This window comes from Podarcis melisellensis, assembly GCF_964234715.1.
Source record: "Podarcis melisellensis genome assembly, chromosome: 10".
NCBI classification, from domain to species: Eukaryota; Metazoa; Chordata; class Lepidosauria; order Squamata; family Lacertidae; genus Podarcis; species Podarcis melisellensis.
Genome location: NC_138542.1, coordinates 52,796,736 through 52,821,942, shown reverse-complemented (window position 1 = coordinate 52,821,942; position 25,207 = coordinate 52,796,736). Strand labels below are relative to the sequence as shown.

Genomic DNA, 25,207 nt, shown 5'->3' with positions numbered 1-25,207 from the left:
TGGGTGTAAGATCCTCCTAGCACTATAGGACATATGCCTGAGAAAACATGCATAGAATTGCTCTTAATTATGGTAGTTACTTATGGATCCTGGTTTTGTTAATTCTGAGGGAAGGGAAAGGAGAATGTTAGCCGCTTTGAGACTCCTGAAGGGGAGTGAAAGGCGGGATATCAAATCCAAACTACTATTCCTCTTCTTTCTTCTTCTTCTTCTTGTTCTTGTTCTTCTTCTGTGGTCATAAGCCCCATTGATCTGGGTGACCCTGACTTCAAATCAGGATTTAAGACTGTCCGCTTTTCCAGTCCTTCGGGATAGCTAGACTGCTCATGATTTGCACAAATATTGTATGATCTGGTTTTTCAACTCCTATCATTGCTGTCTGTGATGGTCACCAACTTGCATGGCTTTAAAAGAGGATCAGGTTTCATGGAGGCAGTATTCTTCTCAATACTAGTTGCTTGAAACTGTAAGAGAGGAGAACACTCTGGTGCTCAGGCCCTCACCAGACTTCTCATGTAGTTGGCTAGTGTTAGAACACGATGCTGGTCTAGGTGGGCCTCTGGCCTGATCCAGTAGAGTTCTTATGTAATGTAATTCAGAGATCATACAAAGAAAGCCAGAAAAGCAGTCTCCTTGCTTTAACTGCAAAGTTTCATAGTCTTGATATTTACAGCAACCCGCCCCCAAAACACACACACACACACATGAACAAAGTTTTCCAATGGAAAGCACTGCCCAATAAATATTTTGACAACCTCCATATTAACAAGGTGCTGCATTGCATGACGCCATCTTAAAAGTGTTCTCCCTTCACCTCCCCAGGAGGCTGAAGTCCACAAGGTTAGGGCTCAGCACAAAATATATGACCCAAAGGCATTATTTCAGCCTGCCTCAGGATCAGGTTGCCAGTTTCTCTACCACCACCTTGAGGATATGGTTTAAGAGGATTCCTAGGCATTTGAGAGAAACTGAGGACACTTGCTGTTTATGTATATATAATTTCACTATTGCATTATTCTAAGGAAAGCCCTGGCATGCTTCTCCTAATGTTATTCATATGTACTTAATATCCACCTATTTTTTATATTAAAATAAATTCTTACCTGGATAGCTCAGTTGGTTAGAGCATGGTTGCAAGTTCAATCCCCATATGACACAGCTGCATATGCCTACATTGCAGGAGATTGGACTAGATGCACCTCAGGGTTTCTTCCAATTCTGATTCTATTATCTCATTTTGCAATGAAACCATGTACTGCACGTGAAATGTTTCTGTACTGCACATTATGTAACATTTTTTCATTTTTGTGTGAAATAGAGATAAATAGATCTTCCAAGACTGATCCATACAGGAATGTTCAGTCTCATACTTTTAAGAAGATGAATGGCTTCTGTTTCTGTGTTTTAACATTCTTCACCAAGCTTCAGTGGAAGAGGTTGTGAGATAATACCAGCCTTTGTTTGACTAAGGATACATGGAATACAAGCCAACAACAGATGGTAACCCAGTGGCAGGGTGTTGAAGAGGATGCCAGTTAGTGGGCACCAGGAACATTAACTTCTGTACAAATACATACTCACAGTCTATGTTTTAGATACACAGTATTTTTTTGTAGTTGATTTATATTTGTGGCAGCAAGTCAAATAAGCAATAGAATCAGAATTGTAATGTGTAACAGAATGGTCATGACACACTGACATATGCCTCTTCTGCTTAGAAAAGGGCAATTTTAACTTAATTGAAAACACACAATGAACATCATTTAGTCAAAATGTCTGTTTGCTTTGGTCTGCAGCCATGTCAGTTGAGTTTGTAAGAAACCTTTCCCTCCTTTTTTACTCAAATGAGAATGAAACATTGCTTGACTTTTGACTTATGTGATCTACATAAAAGCAAAGTGCTCCAGTAAATTCTCTGGTAAATTCAAATGAATAGGAAATAGCACACAGTTCTTAATTTCAAAAAACACATGGGTAGATTTAACTATTGGGAGATCTTGGACTTGTTTTGTAAAAGCTAATCGTCTGTCTGGACCTAGGACAATATATTTGCTACCAAAGACACAAAGTGCCCCACTACACCGCTTCACATATTTTTGGGATCCCGCAATGAGTTCAGTCTTTGTATTTGAACTTGCAGGTATGTTTTTCAAGAGGCAAATCATAGATTTGTAGAAGATTATCTTGAGGATCATCTAGTCCAACCCCCAGCAATCTCAATATGTGGTCCTCCAGTTTGAAGCCATACTGGACCTTGCTTAGCTTTGCCAATGTGCTAGCAGTTTTACTGCTGCACTATTGCAAAGGGATACATAAACATGTCATGAGCCCTCATTCCTCCCATCATTAGCCTCATACAAATTCTTTCCCCATCCCCCATAAAGAAAGGCAGCTGTTTTAAAAATGGAAGTCCCACCAATGATCCATGTGGGGAATCTAGTATTTAGGAACAAAATAGCTTGGAAAATGCCATTCCAAGGTTAACAAAATCTAGTTTAATTTTTAATCACCACATTGATGTAGCTAACACATTTTTATTGTGGACATGCAACTCTGTGCTAAGCAAAATAGGAGGCTCCCTCTTTTTCTAGAATGGAAAACAGAGCTATGCCCCTCTGCCCTTCTGTCAGTCCCCTCTGTGCTATCTGCCCTCCCATCTCCTCGGACGCTTTTCAGTTAGTAATAAGAGGCATCCCCATCAGAATCCTGGTTAATGGTTTGATGTTCTAATGGTTATCAATTCTCAGATCTCCCCCTTTAACAATTCAAGAGAAGTTACTAGTTCTTTGGCAAAAGTCCTTTGTTTTGTCACAAGCTTCCATCCATGCAGCTTTTTCTCTTTCAAAAATTGACTTAATTTTTTTCTTCCATGATTGAAATTTAGGTTTTATTGTCTCATTAAACAATTCTAAGATTACCTTTGAACTTCATTTAAAATATTAGCAATTTGTTTCCCCTCCCTTACGTGTGAAGGAGACTGGTTTACCCACTGGTAGATAGATGTGATTAGATGGAGCTGGCAAAAGGTTAAGGCAATTTGATGGGGGTGTGGCAGGCACATCACACCCATCATCCAGCATACCTAAGGTACCTAGAGGCAAATCATTGATGAAAAGGTTTGACCATAGGTAAAAAAAGATTATTTTTAGCTAGTCTTTACATACAATTTTACTTATTTATCACGACTGTATTCTACACCCAAGGAGCAAGAGGGTTATTCGATTTGCTCTCTTCCACTTCCCACAATACTTAATTACTTAAGTCAGACTGAGAAAAACTTACCTGCCCATTGAGTGCATGTCTGAGCACGGATTTGAACCAGGACCTTTCCATTTCAAACACAGCAGTGTACCTATCTAGCACACTGGTCTGGTTCTCTAGCGAGAATATAAATATCTGAATTATAACCATATTATGTGCCAAGTTAATAGTACCTTAATATAGACACGTGCATCTGGAATGTTTCTCACGTGAACCCTACTGAATAAATGAGAACTGAACAAGAAAATGTTTCCCTGTATTTCTACAAGATTTGCACGGAAGGTTCTAGGTATACCGTCCCCACGAAGACCAAATGCATAACTTTAATTTTAACATTTTAGCTAGCCTGTCTTCAAGGTGACGAAACAATACATCTTGCTCAAGAGAGACAATAATATTTTATTACAAACTCCCCTCCCCAACAAAAAAAAACCTGCTTTGATGGAGCTGGATGCATCTGTAGCCTTGAAAAAGAAAAAATACAGCAAAGATTCTTTGTTCCTTGTATGCAGTCATTTGGTATATCTCTATCATTTGGCAAGTAAACAGCGATATAAAATATGTTTAATTTAATATCTTCACGTTAAAATCCCAGATTTTATATAAATGGTTACATTTCTGTCATCCAGAAAAAAAGTTTATGATCTCCACCCACTGCACATAATGGAAGTGTTCTATGCCATGTTAAGCCAGATCCTACAGGTGCAGAACCGATAAGAATGGGCTGGAAAGAGAGAGAGAGGGAGATTAGATATCTTACATCTAGAGCACAACAAGACATAAATTTTAAAATCATTTCTAAAGAACTCTTCAGCTGCAATGCTATGACCCGGCAATCACCTCCTGCATTTGCCTTCCAAATTTTGTTTTCATATATCTCAGGGGAACTTGCTTGTAAACTTGCAGCAAGAAGCCAGAAGAGAATGACTTAAAGAAAGGGTTATAAGAGCCAAAAGCCACTGGAAATGTCTCTAGCCCCAAGCCCTTTTAAATAAATTGGGAGTGTCCCGTCCCCCCCTAGCTTGCTACAAGTCTGGCACTGCATCTATAGAACCTGCAATCTGAAGCAACTGCTTCAGTCTGGTCCTGTTACAAAAGTCTGTTGTGCCAGCTCAAGCGTAGATGGAAATATTTCAAATTTCTTACCCAAGAACTACCAAGACCCACTCACTCTCCAAATTTATAGTCTGTGTCAGGGTGTATATTAGATTCAGGAGAATCTCAGGTTAAAACAGGCTGCTTTGGTCAGAAGCTGGGCTTGCCCAGGTGCAAGGTGGCTCTCTGAAGCATCCTGAACCAATAATGTAATAATGTGCAAACCCTAAGAAAACATGGATTAAAAAAATAAAACAAAGGAGTGGCTTGCCTGGGCACACCCTTTGTTGTATTTTCAGTACTGGATGCAGAGTTTTTTTCATACCCCCAGGTTTTAAAAGTTTTGCTTTTTAATCTGGAATCTGCTCCTTTTATCTGCTGGTCTTTTAGCGCTGTTCATGGGTAAATATGATGTAAACTATTCAATTGAAATAATATACATTTAAACATAATAAAATAAGAACCTATACTACCTGCCTTAAGTTCAGTTAAACGCTCTTCACAAGCTATCATCTCATTGATTTCAGTAACTGGTTCAAAATTTGCCTGCTTGAAGTCCTGCAAACAGGGCATTGGAACTGCCTTTATGCATGCTCAGACATGTGTATGTAACATATGGTGTGCAATACACATATGTGTACATGAGTCCCTTCATCCTTGCACTCCTTTCCGAGACAGAAAGTCGGGGGCTTGAGTGCAAATATTCAGGCAATTAAAAAAGTTTTCCCCAGTATATTAATGGACATTCTTCTCTAAAGTTCAGTTTCATAGTCAGTTTAACTTGTACAGACAACAGAAATTAGATGAAGCCTCAGGAGTGGAGGTATCATTTCAAAAAGAGTCAATCACAGTGTCACAAAACTTCTAATTCGCTATTACACTGTGAAGCCATTGAAATCCAGATTTCATTCTGATGTGCCTGCTTCTTGAACAGCAGGCCTCCATGCAATCTGGCAAATGGTTTTTGAAAATGAGGCAATTTAAAAAACAAACAAAAACAGTTTGCAATAAGGCAGGTGGGTTTGCTGTTTAAAAGGAGAAAGTAAAAAAATCCCTTGGGCTTGCCTAAACCCTTGATCACATCTAAAGTAGCACATTGGATCACAGCCTATGAGCTTTTCATCCCCTTTATTCTGGACACTACAGTTGCAGACAGTGTTCCTCAAGATGTTCTGATAAGGTTGTTTCAAAGTACACTGAGTCCACTTATATTCATTTTGAGACACAAGACGAAAGAACGAAAACCTCCACACTGGACTGTGTCTTATCTGCCTTGCAATCGTGCTAAGTTCTTAGGAAGAGCCCATTTTATATTTTTGTTATGAGGGGGGAGGTAAGAATACTATTCTGCATGTTATATTTGCATGAACTTTACCTGAGGATGTCCCAAATGATGGACTAGAAGCTGGCTGGTCATTTTGCCTGGATATCCAGTTGTAGCAAACAAGTTTTCATTGACTCGGGACCACCTATATACAGAAGCCCAAACCACAAATGTTCTTAAAATAAATATTAAAATAAAGTATACTAAATACACAGGCTGTAATACAGTCAAAGTTAGCACCCTTGAATCTAATAGATTTCAATGAGAGTTAAGCACTTGAGACTCAAGAGAATGTTTAAATTTGACTGGGTGATTCCCAGTAAAAGAGAATGTGTATATATGTATTTCACATGTATACGCAAACATCTTTTTTCCTGCAATTATAAGTATAAATGTTACCTACAACCAATCACGCAGGCAGCAAATACTTTATATGTATTACTGTCTCACAGAGTGAGAAATCAAATTGATCTGTAGCACTATCAGATATATATGAAAAAAAGCAATAGTATATTGCTTGCTTAAAAATAATTTTCTCCCCCTCCCCACCTCGTTTTTACTTGGTCGCTATAAGCTGCTTCTCAATTAAGGTTTTTACTATTACATACCTCAAAGACTCTCCCCCCCCAAGTTTAAATGATGATTTAGAAGGCAATGGTCTTGTTAAAAATATTTTTAAGTTGTGTCGCAGTTCTCCCTTTACTTACTCGTTCTTTTGTTACAGTCTCATTCTTCAAGAGACCAGGGCAAATATTAACAATTAATTCATGGTATACTTACAAAAAGAGAAGCTGTATAGTATTTCTGAAAAGTAAATACTACATGTAGGACAAAAACAAACAATCCCTAACAAAAAAATTCATAGAGTAGAGCCCACTTCAGCAGATGCAGTTTAGGACAAAATACCTGAATAATCTAGCTCTATCTGCATGGACAGGTCTCTTATCCAAAGGATAACTGTAAAAGAAAACAGAACAATTTCTAAGTGATACCACACTTCAGTTTACAGGACAGTTATTAAAACCCCAGAAAAAGAATTGATCATTCATCTTTGACATAGTTACCCCCTATGTTTATATGAATGTAAAAGTTTAAGAACAGGTTACCGAAATAGAAAAAAAGAGCAAAGCTTTTGATAAAAATACCTAGATCGAGTAATGTCCCAGATAAACCAGTCATTTCCAGCAACTGCTCCAACTTTAAAAGTATTTTTTAAACACCAGTTTGCTGACATCAGTGGTGTTTGATCAGTTGTGAGAGACAAAATAGCTTGGTGGGTGACGAGATCATAGAATCGTATTGTTCCGTTCTTCTCTGCAACCATTAACTAAAAGAAAAGTAAAATGAAGTTACAATAACATTTGAACAGCAAACCTTAAATTTTTACTTCCCAAACCTAAATAAATCTGTATCCCTGTAATAAATATTACAATATCAGCTAAGGGATTTATATTTTAGAAAGCCTATCTAGTTCACATTGCCCTTTTAGGGACTCAATTTCCAAGGTGTAAAACTTAAGTAAATGACTGACCCACCTTTCCCCAAAACAAGAGGTCACATCTTTGGCTTGCTCCATGCCTTGGTACTATCTAGATATCTCTGAAGTGCAGGATGAAGACCTGCCCCCTCTCCCCAGTCTTGAACTTGGGGATGGATAGGCCAAGTTGATCTCTAATTTTGCCCTGTGCTTTCAGGCATTCAAACTTCCCCCATAGTCTGGAATAAGCCCCTCCACAGTGTATGCCAAACCACCTTGGGGGGAAATCAGTGGTGACCACAAGTAATGTCTCCATACAAAGATCATCTACACTTCATAAACCCCTGCCCTACTTTAAATATATTATTTTGAAGAACTCATGGGTGGTTTAGCTATCTAGAGAGCTTGGACTTCTTTTGTAGGATCAGGTACCAGGACAACTCAGTTCATTCTGTTCTGCCATGACAGACTTCAGCCTGCTGCAGTGCTTAAAAGATGCTGACTCATAAGTCTGTGAATGCTTTCATGTTGCTGGGGGATAGGAATGAGTTATCTCATGTTGGCTTTGGAAATGGCATTTTTGATTGTTCAAAAAACAATTGAATTCAGACAAGCTTCAGTTTTGTGACCTATGACTAACTACCGGTAAATCAAAGGTGCTTCACCAAGGAAAAATTGCCTGTAGCATACTGACCTTGAATGCATCTTCAGGATGCCAGCCCACACTCACTCCTGGAGAACGTAGAACAAAGTCAGTGGTCAAGTTTCCTTCCAGGTCCCAGACCCTAAAAAACCAAAGAACAGTTGAGTTCTAAAAAAAGGTTTCATACCATGCCCAGTTTAGAACAACCACCTCATTAAAGTTGTTACAACAGGGAAGAACTGTGCCTTTTTTGACCTTAAATTCAGTTGGCAGAAGACAGGATATGCTAGCCAATTAACATTTAAATTAGATAGATGGAGAAAACATATATGGAGAGGTGGTGGGTATCCTATAGGAGAGGTTTTAGGAAAAACCTTTAGGTATTTATTATTTCTCTAAGACAGAGATCATGCCACCATATTTGTACCTCTTTTGTTGCCTTCAGAAGGAAGTTCAAAGGGGTTCACATCAGACATGAACAGCATCAAGACAACCAAATGTGAAAACAATCCAACAATAAAAAATGCTACAATAAATCTATAAATGAACTTAACAGTAAAGTACATCACTATATAACAAAGGGGTAATAATAAAATACAGCCCATACTTTAGCCAAAAAGATTCATTTATATCCACATTTTCAAGATGTAGGGTGGGAGTTGTAGGAGAGAAAATAAATTCTACAAGATAATCTTTGAAAGGAAGAAATTCCAAACCAACCCACCAAATACTCTAGTTAATGAAGGCTATGGAACTGAGGGAGGGGTAGCAGGAGATTACATGTCCTTTTCCTTTTTAAGCATTTTCCTTTGTAAGATTTCTGTTAAAACTTGGAGGTGGCTTCAGTAACACTTTACAAAGTGGCCTGCTTTTTATGTCAAGGGCAGTCTTTGAATAACCCTATAATGTACCCATTTCCTTCCTGTTTCTTCTGCAGTGTTTTATACCCCTGCAGGTTATAAAGAGCTTATGATTTACCCTCTTTGTTTCACTTCCCCAAATGGGGGCAGGGTGTGTGTGCTCCCCAATGTAAAACAGAAGACACTGTAGGCAGATGCCCTCCCATTTATCTCCCTCGCATTTGCAGGCTCTTCAATTCACAGATTTATGCAACAGGAAGCTGTTCAAAGAAGGCTGTCTTCTGCAAACTGGTGGCCTCCAAAATTTTTGGGCTACAACTCCCATCAGTCCTAGCAAGTACAGTCATGCTCCTGATTAGGGAAGGCTGCTGTGGGGTGTCTGCAAAGTATGCCTTAACTATAACCATTTTTAAAAAATATGATAACTTGGGTTACAGGAAAAATAGGACTATGACCAATTGGATAATCCTTTCACATTCAATATATAAAAATGATATCAAATATAGATTTTCACTTGACTTAATTGCGTAATTTTACCATGGTGTTAAGTATTCTTGTTCATAAATGTTTAAGTGAAAATGTTCAATTTAACTTTCCGTTAAAAGATACCAAATAGCAAAATATTTTATAAGTTAAGTTTTGCTTAAGAGATCTTTTGAGTTCATTTCTCACCAGGGCTGTGAAAAGTTTATATTAGCATCGGAACACACTCTTTAGTAAAACGTCTAGTCAAGTCTAGACAAAATAGATGTGAAATAAAATAAATACAATTAATTAACAGTGCGAGCCTTTCTGTGCCAAACCTCAACAGATCAAATATTTGTTTTCCCTGCAAAAATCCTAGGGCCTCCAAATTTGGAAAGATCAGCATCCTGATTTTTAAAAACTCCACATTTTGTGAAAACAAAGAATATCTACTTGATTAGGTAATTTACAGACAAAGCCCTTTCTTCTGCTGCCAAAGGTTTTGCCTTGTAGGTCTTTCCAAGTCAAATCAACACTTTCTGGATGTGTTTACTATGCAGGGAAGAGGAGCGTAGTACAATTCAAGATGGTGAATCATTTTGGCCAGGGAACATCATGTCCCTTTCCCAAAGGCAAAGGAGTTGAGGTGCAGGCAGCAATATTTTTCTGATTTATGCTTTACTGTCAGGCCTGTATCTGCTTTATGTTTCGTGGATGTATAAAGATCATGTACAGTAACAGAACATCCTCCGACAGCAAAATACGCCCAACAACTGTTACCACCTCCCCAACTACAATATAGTCCTACTGGAGCCCCTTCAGATACTACACATTTTGTAGATGACCAGATCTCTATGCCAGAAAAAAGGAAAAGCACATATAAACCTAATAGATGCACATATAGTCACATGAAAGCTGACACAGTATGAGCTGAAGAACTGGGAACTTCCACATTGACCCACAGTTCCACTATGAAGTCCTTGGTAGTTGGTCTCAGAAATATCAACCCAAAGGAAGAGGGGAAATCCAAAGGGGATGCAAAGCCCTGCCAGGCTGGGAGAGGGATGGACCAGAAGTTGGAGCCACCTAACCATGTGTTCAGGCTCACAACTGGGCCTTCCATGTGGTGATGAAGGCAGCAAAAAGATCCTACACTGTTGCCTCCACTGCATTCTTGAGGAGCAGTCTGGTGGAGCTGTTTCACGTGGTCCAGAGGCTGGTTGCTCCTGACCAGGGGGGCAGACCTCTGGAACACATGGAAACTCACTGTAACTGGATGGCTAAACACTTTGAGGATAACGTTGCTTGGCTCCGCTGTGGTTTAGATGCTGCTACTGAGACAGTAGCAGACCCTGATGTTGGGGAATATTGAGGGCACAAGGAGAAGGGGACGACAGAAGACGAGATGGTTGGACAGTGTTCTCGAAGCTACGAACATGAGTTTGACCAAACTGCGGGAGGCTGTGGAAGACAGGAGTGCCTAGTGTGCTCTGTTCCATGGGGTCATGAAGAGTCGGACACGACTAAACAACAACAACAACTGAGACAGTATAAACTGAGGCGTCCAATGCAACATCGAGCTTGATGTTGTGGGACCATTTCTGGCTGATGAGGCCTGAGGATGTGGACAAGATAGTGCCAGTGATGCGCCCGACCACCTGCTCATTAGATCCTTGTCCACCCTGGCTTATTAGGTATGGTAAATGCATCATTGTGTGATGGAGTGGTGCCCACTGCATCCACTACTCAAAAAACCCAACCAGTACCCAACACTACTTTCTTGGCAAAGGTGGTGGAGAGGGTGGTTGCACAGCAACTGAGGCATTCCTAGGAGAGACCAATTAACCATCGGAAGCCACTGGGTGCAGTCATTAGGAGTTGTGGAGTGAGGTGTCACCAGTATGCTGATGACATGTAGTTCTACTTCTCCATAATATCTGAATCAAGAGAGCCTGTGAAAGCTCTGGACCAGTGTCTACATGCACTGGGGGCTGGATGAGGGACAATAAACTGTGTTTGAATCCTGGGAAGGCAAAGGCTTTTCGGATGGGTGGTTCCCATGTTCAGGAACCTAGCAAGTTACCTGTTATGGATGGGGCTGCACTTCCTTTGAGGGAGCAAATGTGTAGTTTGGGGGTAGTCCTGGATACCAAGTGTCCTCTGTGGCTATGAATGCCTTTCACCAGCTTTCTCTGGTTTGTCAACTACTACTGTTCCTGGACAGGGATAACCTGTCCACTGTAGCCCATGCATTGGTAACCTCAAGGCTAAATTACTGGAATGTGCTCTATGTGGGTCTGCCTTGAAAGCTCCAGCTGGTACAGAATGCTGCAGCCAGATTGCTGATGGGAGCATTTGGTCAAGAACATGTGACACCATTGTTAAAACAGCTGTGTTGGCTGCCCATCTGCTACCGAGCCAACTTGAAGGTTCTTCTATTGATTTACAAAGCCCTGAACAACTTGGATCCAGGATATCTCAGGGATCGCCTGAACCCTCATATTCCAGCTCACTAAGATCACTAATATCATCTGCAGGAGCATTTTTGGTTGTTCCCTGAGTTGGTGCGGCTAATTTGACAATGAGAAATTGAGCCTTTAGTATCATTGGCCCGGTCCTGTGGAACACCCTGCCAATAGATATTCAGCGGGCACCTTCTGTGCCAGCTTTTAAACCCTTGCTAAAAAAAAATCTATTCCACCAGGTCTATGCAGGCAATTAAGAGTACACCCCACAATGGACTATTGATGCTTGTTTCTTTTTGCTCTTGTTTTTAACTTTATATGATCGGCTGGTTTTATGTGTTTATATTGTTGCCAACATCAACATTTTTATGATACAGCAGTATATAAATATTTTATAAATAAATAAGCTAAAAATAAATCTTTCATATGTAGATTTTCTGTCATGTATTCAAGCAGCACTTAATTTTGAATAAATTAGGATAGTTCGAAGTTGAGATATGGCATGTTTGTTAATAATGAAACATCCTGCCATTTTCTCCATTTTAACTGCACAAAAAACAGGTAAAATTCAGATCAGGAGCAAATAGGACGGCAATGTTAGTTGCTACAACAAACTGACTGCAAATGCTAAACAATAAAAATGACAATTTGCTCTCCTTTGTTTCCCCCTCTACAGTCCACCTAAGCACAGAGCTCTTGATGGAAGGCAAGCTGATAAGAGGCAGGCAACATTGAAAACAATTGTTCAATCACTGAAAGGCCGTAGAATCCATAGGGAAAAGAAAAAACAAATTATTAAGAAAAATCAAAGCAGTAATAAAAAAAATACTGGGCAGAGGTTTGTACCAAAGGAAGCATAAAACTATGCAAATAGAACGTTTAAGTTCAGGCATTTAGTCAACATTTTCATGCACATCCAAGTTTTAGTTTTGGAGAATTTTTATAAACTGGAATATACTTTCTTAATAGTGTTTAGTTCAGATTTCCAGGCAACCACAAATTATGACGACAATCCCTCCTTCCTCCCTTCTTGTTAAATCAAAAGAAGTCATAATTCATATTATATGGACCATCCTTAACAGATGTTTCTTTGCAGGCATTTTGACTGCGTTTGGGAGATGGTTTGATTCAGAGGCACATGTAATGCATATTTGGAAAGCTCTATTTGAAAACTGCTAAATTATTACTAACCTGGGAAGAAAGCTTAAGTACAGATTTTAGAATGTCAGGCCTTCCTGTGCTTAATATTACCTATCTATGGAAGTAATTCCCAGTGATTTCAAGAGGCTCCTTTTCTAAGGAACTACATTTGGAACTTCCCTATCATATTTTATATTGGCCTGGAGCCAAAGCACCACAAAAGGGCTACTTTCAACACTAGCCCTACTCAGAATAGCCCCCACTGAAATAAATGGGCATGGCTAACTACACAGAGTATAACTTTGTTGCATACAACCCAATGTGTTCTCCACAAACATGTTGTCCCCCCGCCCGATTACAGCAGCTGCCCTCTGAACTGCATCCCCTTGAATATTGGGCGGGGGCGGGGGTCCTCTAAAATATCATCCCAAGAGCTGCCAGAGAAAAAAGTCCATGTACATGCACAGATGAACCTCTCTTGATCCCAGGCTCTGTTTCACAGAAGTACTGTTCTGGCCTGGAGAGTAACTTAGGCAGGGCACAGTCAAGAAAGATGAGTTGTATCACCTGCTAGATGCGCTGATTGCTGTCTCCTTTACTGTAAATCTCTGCCATCCTCCCATATCACTTTGGATACCAGAGAACTCATTTTCCTGCATAGGTCTCCTGTTTACGCCCCCACCCATTTCTCTTTTTCTCATCCCCTTTCTGTTGCTGAAGAGGTACCATCTCCTCCACCGTACTCAACACCAGCGCCACAGAAATAAGGAAAGGTACTACTCCCCCCCACACACTTCACAGGCCAGTCTATCATATGCCCAAACCATTACACTCTCTCCCCTTCACCTATCAAATCCCTGTTTCTTGGGAAACCTTCTCTTCCTTCCCTGGGTGTCTCACCCCAGAATTTCATATTCTCTGTTACTCGCTGCCCATAGTCACCCACTGCAAAAACAGAACTTATACTCTCAGCCGTTGCCCCAAAATATCTCACTTGCTTTCTTCCTAAAACCTTTCCCAAAGCCTCACAAAATCACAGTTCAAACCTCCTTCTTCACCTCTTCTCTTTCTATAGCAAGTTGTTGTAGTCATCATCATCTCATCTTTCCCTTCAGACAAGCTTCTCTTCTCTTTGCTCCAGGCAACATCTTTCCCATCTTGTTTCTCTGATCAATTTTACTACATCCTAGCTTTTCTATGAATTTTCATGCATACTTTTAAAAGTGATGCCTTTTAAACCATTTTAATTATTTAGAACTATTGTAGTAATTTTAAACTCCTTTAAATGTAGCCTGTTGCTAGAGTGCTATTCACAGAGTCTGTTTAATATCTTCAATGAATATGCTAATTCCGTTTTTGCTGCAATAAACTGTATCTTTTCTTTATCTTGGGCTGTCCTTGTTAACCCTGGGAATGCAAAATTCTGGAGTGCCTTCAGGTCTCCATATCAGAAGGAACCTTATAAAGGGATGTCAGGATTGCATGGGAGAAATCCAAGTTTGCATTTAAACTGCAAACCTCACAACGCAAGGCACGGACTATTCAAGTGCTGAAGAAGTAACTGGCAATTCTCTCACCAACTTGTTTATAGGCCGGTTGCCTGTGGCAAGTAAGACTTGGCCTCCAGATGGCCAGACAGGGAAGCTTTTAAAAGTAGGGGCATTTTTTTCAGCTCGTCAGCCCACAAAATAGCTATTATATCTGTTCTCCATGGCAACTAAGATAAAATCAACACACACAAAAACTTAAATAAACAAACCCCAAACCACAGTGTTGATTAAGTGCTAGGGGTACAAAAGGTCTTCTCCCTAGTCCTTAGCTGCCTGCTGTTCTTTAAAAGGTCTGAAACAGAAATAAACCCCTTGGAAGTGTGCTATTTAGCAACCAGGGCCAGGTAGTGTCAAATGTTTTCTGACCCGGAGATGGAGCTTCTCCTCACACAGGTAGCTGGACAGACTGCAGCTCCTCCCACTGGCAGTGGCCACTAAGGAAGGAAAAAAACCCATTCCATAGACCAAGCTTTCCCAATCTAGTGCCATCCAGATATTGTTGGACTATAACTCCCATTATTTCTGACCACTGGCTAACTGGGACTTTAAAGTTGCAGTCCAAGAATACCTGGAAAGTATCAGGTTGGGGAGAGCTGGCTTAGACATTATAATGACTGCTCTAACATAGCTAATTTTTGCACAGGTGGGCAAGTAAAACTTTTTTGGGGATAGTAATTTTTTTGTACTTCTTTGCAAGGCTGCTACATTGTTTTAACTTACATACAGCAAGCATCTAAAGAAAAGTGAAGAACCAATATGTAATCTTTGGGAGGCGAGTGAAACGCCACATGTGAAAAAATGCTGAAAGTACTTTTATCCTTATCTCCTACTGCAAGCGTGATACCCTTACAACCTGAACTTGATTATCTACAGTGACCTTAAAATTTCTATGATCTCTTTTTCTTTTCTTTTTTTAAAGACAATGATTTGATTTCTAAAGAATTTACAGTCTAGCGATAGGCCCTTCCTGGGCACAGTAATCAAAAATGACAAGCAGAAAATACTTGGCATTTGTTACGGAGTGTTTCACAGCAGAACAATTATGCAAAGTGAGCATATATTATGATTAATGCTCACAACTAAGTTATAAGGGATCAGGTAATACTTTTGTTTCAGAAAGTTACTCTGCTTCTGAGATGCCTAGATACTGTAGCAAGTCACAAACTTACATATTGTCCGGTTCTTTGTACAGTAATGATTAAGTGCTAAACAGGGGAGGGGGGAATGGATCACATCTGTAGGACACATTTGAATACAACAAAAAGTGGGCAGAAACCCTAGAATCCAAGGATCAGCAAATATTCTCCTTATGTCACAATCTTTAATCCAAGTCCAAATATTCCCTAGTAAAGCATTACAGTACATAGCATACAGTACATAACATAACATAACAGCTAAATTGGTGAACATTGTAAGTTCATGTCTTTAGAGAGAGAAAAAAGATTTATTTACAATTGGAAAACAAAGCGTTTTTATATTCCAGGTGATTTTTCTACTACAGGTAAAAGTTAAATAATTACTTTTCTATTAAAAACATATAACTAAAATGTTAAATGCTCTATTTGCAAACAAAACTAGCATTCCAATACTGAATTCCAATCAACACTAGGGCAGTATCTTGGCCGCTTAACATCACACTGCCAAAACAGCTGGTACACTCCATGTGTTTATATAGCCTGAACATATTTTAGGATAAGGCAAGCTACATTTCTTAAGCTATTTTGAAAAATAATTTAGCCTGGTCTTACTGCTGAAGTACTGCAAAATGAGGGGTAAAGGGGGGGGGGTGAAGGAAGGGAAGACCGCTGAGAATAAAAGACAAAAAACACTGCACAACCACTGCCAAAGGGCTGAAACGGTTTTTGAATGTGCAGGATGACTCCCAGAACAACATGTTTTGGCAGAGGCTGTGATGAGAGGAGCAAAGGGGGAAAGCGGCCTAGAATACCCTTGGGTATAGCTCTTCTTTCAGTTCTTACAGCATGTATCCATCCTAACTGTCCAAATAACAAACAGGCCAGCAAAGAAAAATGGGGAGTGGCAAAAAATTAAAATAAAATAAAACCCGAACAAAAAGCAGCAGTCATGCAGGAACGTACTAGAACTACAACATTTTCCTACCACATGGAAATTATGACTTGGAGGAAAGTGCTATAATGAGTGATGGGGAATGTATTCATGCTCAGCAACTACTAGACAGCAGTACTAACCAAATACATTGCTTCAGTCTGTGTAGAGCAGGCCCTCATTGAGGGAGAGAGTTTGCAGCCTATATAATTGTTGTTAACTTCACTATACAGTGGTACCTCGGGTTACATACGCTTCAGGTTACAGACTCCGCTAACCCAGAAATAGTACCTCGGGTTAAGAACTTTGCTTCAGGATGAGAACAGAAATTGTGCTCCGGCGGCATGGCAGCAGCGGGAGGCCCCATTAGCTAAAGTGGTGCTTCAGGTTAAGAACAGTTACAGGTTAAGAACGGACCTCCGGAATGAATTAAGTATGTAACCAGAGGTACCACTGTACTTAAAAATCTAGTTTCATTCTACATCATGAGTGAAAATCAACTGTGGCCACTTGCCTGCAGAACACACTTCCACTAGTGAACGGAGCTTTCCCTCCCTCTTTACACAGTCCCTGCAGTTCCAAATTGGGGGCACTCTAGAGCAGATTTGGGGAGAGGGACGAGAAGGTAAGTCCCACTGCATAAGCAGAAGCTTGCTCGTACAATGTTGGACATCATCCTATGAGTTAAAGTAAAAGGCATGTGTGTGTGTGTGTGTGTGTGTGTATGTATGTATAGAAAACAAATGCTGGATGGACACAAGAACAAGTGAGTAGTAAATTATTTGATTCATAAAACTGTATAAACTTCTAGGTCCCCCTCCTCTCAACAAATATTTTATTATACATGCAGATCTCGCTCTCCACATGCTTGCTATATGAACATTCACTTATCTGCACTTAAAGACTTATGCCCAAACTTTGCTATATGCTCTGCAGGTTCACTTATTCCAGCTTCCTTACTTCCTTGGTCCCCCACCCCACCCCCAGTTATCACCAGCCATTTTAGGAAGAAATAATGGAAAGAGGGGGAAAGACAGTGGACAAATTCCGCCTAAGAAATTTCTATGAGAAATTTTTCCAAAGGAAACAATGGCAATTGTGGACTTTTTATGAAACGCTCACCTAATGAACGATTTCCAGGGAATGCATTGCATCAGTAAAGCAGGACCTGCATGTATTCTATGAATTATTATTTTTTTAAAAAATTCATGAAAAGGCTCGAAATCCTGCAATTACAAGTTTTTCCTTTCCATATTTAGCAAAGTGAGCCAGTATTTTTTTTAAAGTAATTTGCAGGGAAGTACAAACACACAGTATTTTTTAAAGCAGTACACAGGGAATAAAATAAGTTTAGTCAGTTTTTATATGTAATCTTCTGAAAAACTGGACTGCATGAAATATCAACCCTTTAAGAAATTACATAGTTCATACTTAGAGAATTGCTTCAGTGACCAATGTTCTAGTTTTAATTAAAAATATGTAGAGAGAGCTAAATTCATGTGTTTAGAAGAATACATACCTGCAAGTGTGGTCATCACTCACACTTGCAATTTCCTGACCTTCTTTAGGTGAAAATACCACATCATTAATGTAATCTGAGTGGCCCTCCAAAGTCTGTTGATAGAAAGCGGAAATATTTTTTGTTATAAATTAAACAAAGCAAGCTAAAGAACAACTGGTACAAGCAAGCAAATGTAAAGTGAAGATCTTAATTATTATCTGTCAGGGTAGGATACAGGGGACAAAAGAAATGGCTTGTGGCATTGCAGCATAAAACAACTATCTTTAATTGTGTGTGGATAACAATAAGGCTCTCAGAGACCTATCTGTTTTAGGAGATAGCTAGTTCAAAACATGACAGCCTAATAGCTACTAACTGCAGCCTCGTGATATGAGCATATCAATGGAACTTAACACCATACCTGCACAAAACCTCACCTAGCATCCCCAGACACTCACTAAAAGTGGGGTTGGAGCAAAGCAGCCCTTTATAGGATGCCACAGAGAAGGGCATGACAGGACGATGACCACTGTACCATTATGGTCCCAAGGAGAAAGGGGGAAGGCAGATCAATTATTGCAACACCAAGGAGAGCTCTTAGTGAGCAATTTGCTCCAACTAGGGTTGGAGCTGAGGTTTTTGAGCCCCTGCCTCCAATCCACCCTCCTGGGCTCTGGAGAACTCAAACGCCAACCCTCTAGCCTTCATAGAGGTACTTCTCTTGTGTCCCATAGCCTCCCATTTGCTGAAGTCCCTGCACAGTTGCCTTGGTCAGAGAGTGTGGGAGACACTGTTTTTCAGGTTCAGGGAAAGGTGCCCATGAGGGTTCTTGCTCTGTTCTATGAGTGGCCAGAATTCTCTCAGAGAATTTGCTCAAAAAAAGCATTGCAGATCCCATAGCTGTATAATTAGTACTTCATAATCAACAAGGCTGCAGAAAAAATAATTGATAACAAGAAGGGTGTAACTGACCCTGCTGATTTCTAAGCAAAGATTGACCTTGTGGTCATGGATGGCAAATTCATACTATCTAAAAGCTGTATTGATGGGGTCTGAATACTAATGAAATCCAGTTGTTTCTAGGAAGTTGGGAATAGGGAAATAGCTAATTAGAGAAGTATTCATCCAGATATAATCTTTCAAATAAGGGCCAAATAGTTATATTTTTACAGCCAATTGGCACTTTATTCCTCCATTACCACTACCAGCAGACAAAGGTTCCAGCTTCTCCAAGCTGGCTTTCAACATGAGCATGTTCAAACCATTTGCAGATGATCACCCATACAAGCTGCAACTGTAGCCTCTCCATTGGTGGGAGTGATCCAGAAACAGAGAAAGAGAAGAACCAGGACAAGACTGAACACCTGCTACCTTGTTGTTTTTAAACTAACTGGGCCATGTTTGGCTGCATAGTAGCCATTTTGTCTACAAAGTGGGTAGCAAAGTTTTAATATTGAGCATAAGATGACACAATCATTTTCTTTAACCATACACCTAAAATAGTTCTACTGGACAACAATGTAAATGAAGGATTACTACAGAACTGGCACTCAAAACCAGCATAATGTTATAATTTGTAGTGTTTTCTGAATAATCATTATACATTTTTGTATTTAGTCTTGTAAGTCTCAGCATGTTATCAATTCAAAGAATTTCATGTTTAAGCAATTGACATTCAAACTACTGTTTATTTTACTACACAAGGACCTATGGAAAACTATTTCTTGTCTGATCAAGCTGTAATAAGCATTGCTCACATCAATTATATGGTAAAAACAAACAGTTTAGATACATGATTAACATCATTCATCAAAGAAGCTCCACTGACATTAGTTATAAATCAGAGTGTTAATATATAAAGTCTAGCACCAGTACAGACTTTCTGGCAGCTTGAACTATCAGCTCAATCTGGGAGTGTTAATAAACCATTGTAATCACAATAGTGTAAGTTGTGTTTTAAAACTATCAGAACTATGACTGGTAGCATCTCAACATTATTTGGATATGTACAGGAGGTTGTTTTGAAGAAAATAAGTATTATTCAATAGAGTGATACTTAGTCATGGATTAAAATGATATTTAATTATAAAATAGTAGCTGCTTCAATAGGAATATTTATCAGACACAAGATTTTAATTTCTTCTTGTAAAACAGTTCCCTGCCTTTTATTTCCATAAATTATGCAGGCACCACTCTGCATATTATTTCTGGTATTCTTATTCCTTAGCATGCCATATATTGCTCTACCTTCATTCCTCAGCATGCCATATATTGCTCTACCATTTATCCATTTTATTAAAATTTTGCCTTAAGTAGTATACAATGGTTTTGTTCTGAAATAACACACTTATTTTAAAAGTGTTAAAATAAATGATTTAAGGTTTACAACATTTATGTAACTTCATAACTACCACTCCAACAATATTTACTTTTAAAAAGTTGGAATGTTAAATAAAGAACACAAAATAGCATTTATCATTATAATTTGTTCCTCCTCACCTTATATCCATTATTTTCTTGGAGATCTGAGGTGAATAACCTTAATTTCTTATCAGCAGCTGCAGTACAAAATCTAAGGTAATCAGACAAGCAATACATTCAGTCATTCCATATACATGAAATATAGTTGGCAGTGTTATTAAAGATGGATTTCTCGAAGTAAATTTGCATTATTCATTATAAAATGAAAAATAATTCAGCTGCCATATTTCCCTGAACACACACATTAGATCACAGCCAGGCAGGAATCACTTGCAATTAAAGAAAATAATACCGCTCCTGATTTTGTAGGTTAGTATGTTAGGAACAACTTATATGTATTGATGTGTGGAGCTAATCAATAGCATTTATGTAACCTGTAGCTGATAGCCAAACACTTACGAAAATTAAGAAGATAGCAGGAACAAAGCCCAAGAAGGGATCTGAGTCAATGCCTATTATGCTAGTAGTGCTAGTCAAATAATTAAATATCATTCAACACTTTCAATTACTCAGGTTTCTTCAGCTTAATATTGTAACTTAATCAGATTTAACATAAAATAGTACAGGCAAAAACTGAAAAGGCAAAAACTGCTATGACACCTTACCAAAGTCTGAGTTGCCTCAGAGGAAATAAGCAAACAACAATTTACCCTGGTGATCAGGGCTCTCAGACCCAGCTGCACAATGCAGCACCACATGGAACGCATGAACAGTTTTCTTCTGCCTTGGATAGCTGCAGGAGAAAGTGCCGTCCACATAGCAGACGTGGCTCTGTATTTCTGGGTTGGCTGTGCACACAGCATAGCATAAGGGGACCAATTGCTTCTGTCCCTCTGTACTGGCAAATTATTGCATGTGACGAATTAGGCTGCTTTCAAAAACTTGTTAAAACTTGGTTTAACAAAAGGTACTTTGGCAGAGTTCCCCCATTCCACATCAGTCTTGTTGCTACAGATTAATGCTAATACTTATCTGGACAGATTTCTTTAAGATTTTCAGAGAATGGGCACTGTTTCACAAAAGACACTCCAGTATTGCTTGTATGACAGATAACCACATTGTTTCGTTCCCTGTTCCTGCACACATTTTGTTAGTCAAGTGCAGAGTTTATTTTATATATACAGTAGCATTCGTTTTTAAACACAGAGATTTATCCATCACATTCATAACTGACATTCCAGGATCAGTTGTCTAAGGCTGCAGTTCTACACACACTTACCTTGGAGTAATCTCCATATAACTCAATGAGACTTGCTTCTGAGTACAGTCGTACCTTGGAAGTTGAACAGAATCTGTTCAGGAAGTCTGTCCGATTTCCAAAACATTCGGAAACCAAAGCACGGCTCCTGATTGGTGCAGGAAGCTCCTGCAGCCAATTGGAAGCCACGGAAGCCCCGTTGGACGTTTGGCTTCCAAAAGTAATTCACAAACTGGAGCAGTCACTTCCGGGTTTGCGGCATTCGGGAGCCAAATTTTCAAGAACTAAGCTGTTCGAAAACCAAGGTACGACTGTAGACGTGTTATTAGCACAATAAAAAATGACCAAGAAAGTTTACATTTTAGCTGGATACATTACCGTATTTGGGGAGATAAAGTATCAAGTCTAGTTTCTGGACTCCATGCAATGACATCAACTCTAATCCCATGATGAAAAACTCTTAGCGTTTTATACTGAATTCCTTCCACTTCTGTATCCTCATCCTACAGATACATGCAATGTACTTGTGAGCAAGTAATAAAACATCTCAAATATTTTGTGATATGATAGACTTGACAAACAACATGGCCCCTGAATTATGTATTTGGGGCCCGACTACATGGTATTGCAGATTCTTTGTGCACTTCCTCTCATGAGAAAGATCATGCATTTCTATATAATTACCTGGGGGTAAGGTATATCAGACGCATAGAGACACACCTCTGAGCAGACATGCATAGGACTGTGTTACAGCAATACCATTCTATCCCCATGTATGGAATCCTAAAGAAGCCATGCTGCTTCTCCCAGGTGCCTCAGGTTTCTCTCATAAGTATTCCAAACTAGTGTGGGTTATCTATGGAATGCTTTATGAAGGGCTTTCCCCCAGAAATCAATCAATGCTAATCAAATATAAACTGCATTGCAAATATATAGTGTTAAATAAACAACCAAATAAATGCTTCTTTAATTTTTTTTTTAAGACTGTGCCTTTTAAATGTAATATGCCACTGTAGGTATCTTTGGCAATAAAGACAAAAAGATGACAACCAATGGTTACAAAATTATTGTGCACACTTATACATAGAACTTATTTTCTTCCCCAGTGCATCGTTCACATTTTCAGCTTCTCAAAACTAATAGCCATATTTGTTTTCAAGTTACAATGCCTTCTTAATAAGCTTCAGATCTATGAAGCATACTAACCTGGAACCTGCAGGTCCCAACAACCACATAATTATTGCCACCATATGCAATGAGTGATTCTGCAGTGCCACTCTCAAATGGGTTGAATTCCACCACATGGACGTAATCTTCACACTCCACAGTATAGGATGCACTTCGGGAATTCTCCTGCTTCATCTTCAGTAAATGGATTCAAGTCAACAGTAGGCTCTTCAGTTGGAGAAGGTACTGAATTGTAAACGCACACATGAATACAGTTGGGCTGTCAGTTATCTGCTTTTACTCAGAGCTAAGTTTCACTGTGCCAATAACACTTTTGCTCAAGTAAGCAATTGCAGTTTGAGGCTTCAACCTAACAAAAAATGCTTGGAAGTTGCATTGAAATCAATGGAAGATAAATATGGTCTACATACACAGGAATATAATGCAATATAATTCAGAAGTAGTAGACTGGACAATGAGTAGAGTTTTGAACTTTGTCTTTGCACAAGTGAAAAAAACCCAGCATAGCAAAGAGTGGACTGGGCTTAAATCTTTCCTTTTTTATATATTAGCTTTGGTTTTTAAAACATATACAAGGTCTTGTGCACATAGCACCATTTTAAAAATGTCATCCTTCACCTGAGGTCTAAAAAGTCCACCTCATTCTGTTATTTTTAGTTAAGGCACTTTTACTCCACCCGTCAAACATGCTCCTTGGGCAGCCTACAAACTTTCAGAATTGAATTAAATAAAGCATACAAATACGGTAGTTCAACAGACAACATGAAATAGTAAGCAGAGTGTAATAATACATTCTTGCTGCAATATCTTTTTTAAAATAAAGTGTTTAATCTTATTTACCGTAGGTATTCTGCAATATATATATATATATTCATTCCTCGTCTGAAAGAATATATTTTTTATATATCTATTACAGTTTAATAGAATGGCTATAGATAGGTAAAGAGAAGGAGAGTTACAGGAAAACAAGCGACTGTGTAGACTAGGCTTCACTTCTGAATACATATCTTACTGTGCTGCAAAGGAAAAAGAACAGCACCATAATGGGAAAATATTTCTTTTAGATCACTATGTAGTTTTATACCATCAAGTTATATATAAATGATGCTATTCCTCAGGCATATGAAGATCTTATCTTTTCCCCTAAAGGTTTTACTTTGAAGGAATATTCATAGAAATAGATGGTCCTAATGTTTAAACACCCTTTAGAATCAAGGCATAAAGCACAGTGGTGGTGGTCTAAAGGTACATGAACTGTAGATAAGCTGAGTGGGATCTGATCAGTACCTGGATGGGTGACAGCCTGAAAACCACATTACACCACCTTGAGTTCCATGATGGAAAAAAGGCAGTATATAAATTTAAGAAAATGAAACAATTCTACCATGGGCTTTGCAAATAATCAAAACATTTCTCTCATTTCCATTTGGAAAGATCTATGATACTTTTTAAATTTTTAACGCCAGTGCTTATTGAAACTAAACATTCTTTCACAACATGTTGTTCATTATTTGAAGTGGGTCTTTTTTGCATGTAGTTTTTCCTGTTGCTGTTACTTCACAACAACTCTTCTTCTGTCCCTCAAAAATAATTGTGCAGGTTTGATGCCAATTTTGAGAGAATTAGAAGCAGCCTGTACAACAGCCTCTCCCAGCCTCAAACCGGCGCTTTCTAGTTGCGACTGGAACCATCGTTTCCTAGCCATACTGACTGGGGCTGATGGGCTTTGTAGCCCAAAGCAACTGAAGGGCACCAGGCTGGGGAAGGCTGCTGTGCAATATCCAGAGTGAGGTGGCAGTAGCAAGGCTTTTAGAAAAATCAAGGCTGGCTGCAATATTTGAAAGTTGCTTATCAAGTGGTTCTTCCTAAGTGTGCATAAGCATTCCATGCCAGCAACCTTTGATATAAAATGGAAAGGAGAGCCTATTAGTTCATATCAAATACAAAACGGCTTCCAGTGTTACCGCTGCAGTATCTTGAGCAACGCGTAGTTCCCATCCAGCATTTCCTAGGGGTGCAACACACAGCGCAGGCAGAAACGTGCTACATATTTTCCTAGACGCTTCAACCGGCCTTAAGAACAATGTTTCTATCTGGATGAGGTATTCCTCGCACAGCACAGCGTTGAGCTTCAATGCTAAAAATTTAAATCTACCCTCTCCCCTGCCCTGAAGACTGAGGCGATGCAACCTCCGCAGATCTCCACCCTCCCACCCCTCAGAGACTGGAAACAGCCGTTAGACCGCAAGACCCCCCGCCCCACATGCCCTGATCCAGCATAATATTCATAAGATCTCCCACCATTGAAGAAAAAAAAAAAAACCAGTTCCAAACTTTCGCACCTCATTCTCTGAGCGGCACGCTCCCGCGAAGAATTTGTCAGAACTCAGCACTTCCGGTATCTGCCCGCAACCGCGACAAACCTCTTCCGGGTCACGGAGCGCCGCGCTTGCTGATTGGCTGGTGCCGACGAGTTTGAAATTAAACCGCCG

General features: G+C 39.3%; 2 protein-coding genes across 2 annotated transcripts in view; both read right to left on the bottom strand.

The window, feature by feature from the left end:
• The window catches only part of GNPTAB (N-acetylglucosamine-1-phosphate transferase subunits alpha and beta), a 124,195-nt gene extending 102,864 nt beyond the window's left edge, over positions 1-21,331 (bottom strand). The window contains exon 1 of the mRNA XM_081928174.1: positions 21,328-21,331. The gene's annotated coding sequence lies outside the window, so the exon portion shown is untranslated. The remainder of the gene's footprint in view (positions 1-21,327) is intronic.
• Positions 3,641-25,185, bottom strand: NUP37 (nucleoporin 37). Its single transcript, XM_081928408.1, has 10 exons — positions 25,058-25,185; positions 22,734-22,940; positions 21,906-22,030; positions 20,348-20,420; positions 17,867-17,961; positions 7,852-7,942; positions 6,826-7,007; positions 6,587-6,637; positions 5,732-5,825; positions 3,641-3,985 (listed from the first exon to the last, which is right to left on the bottom strand). The coding sequence occupies exons 2-10, from the start codon at positions 22,887-22,889 to the stop codon at positions 3,872-3,874; spliced, it is 981 nt and encodes a 326-aa protein (XP_081784534.1). The 5' UTR covers positions 22,890-22,940; positions 25,058-25,185; the 3' UTR covers positions 3,641-3,871.
• Positions 25,186-25,207: the final 22 nt, after the last annotated feature.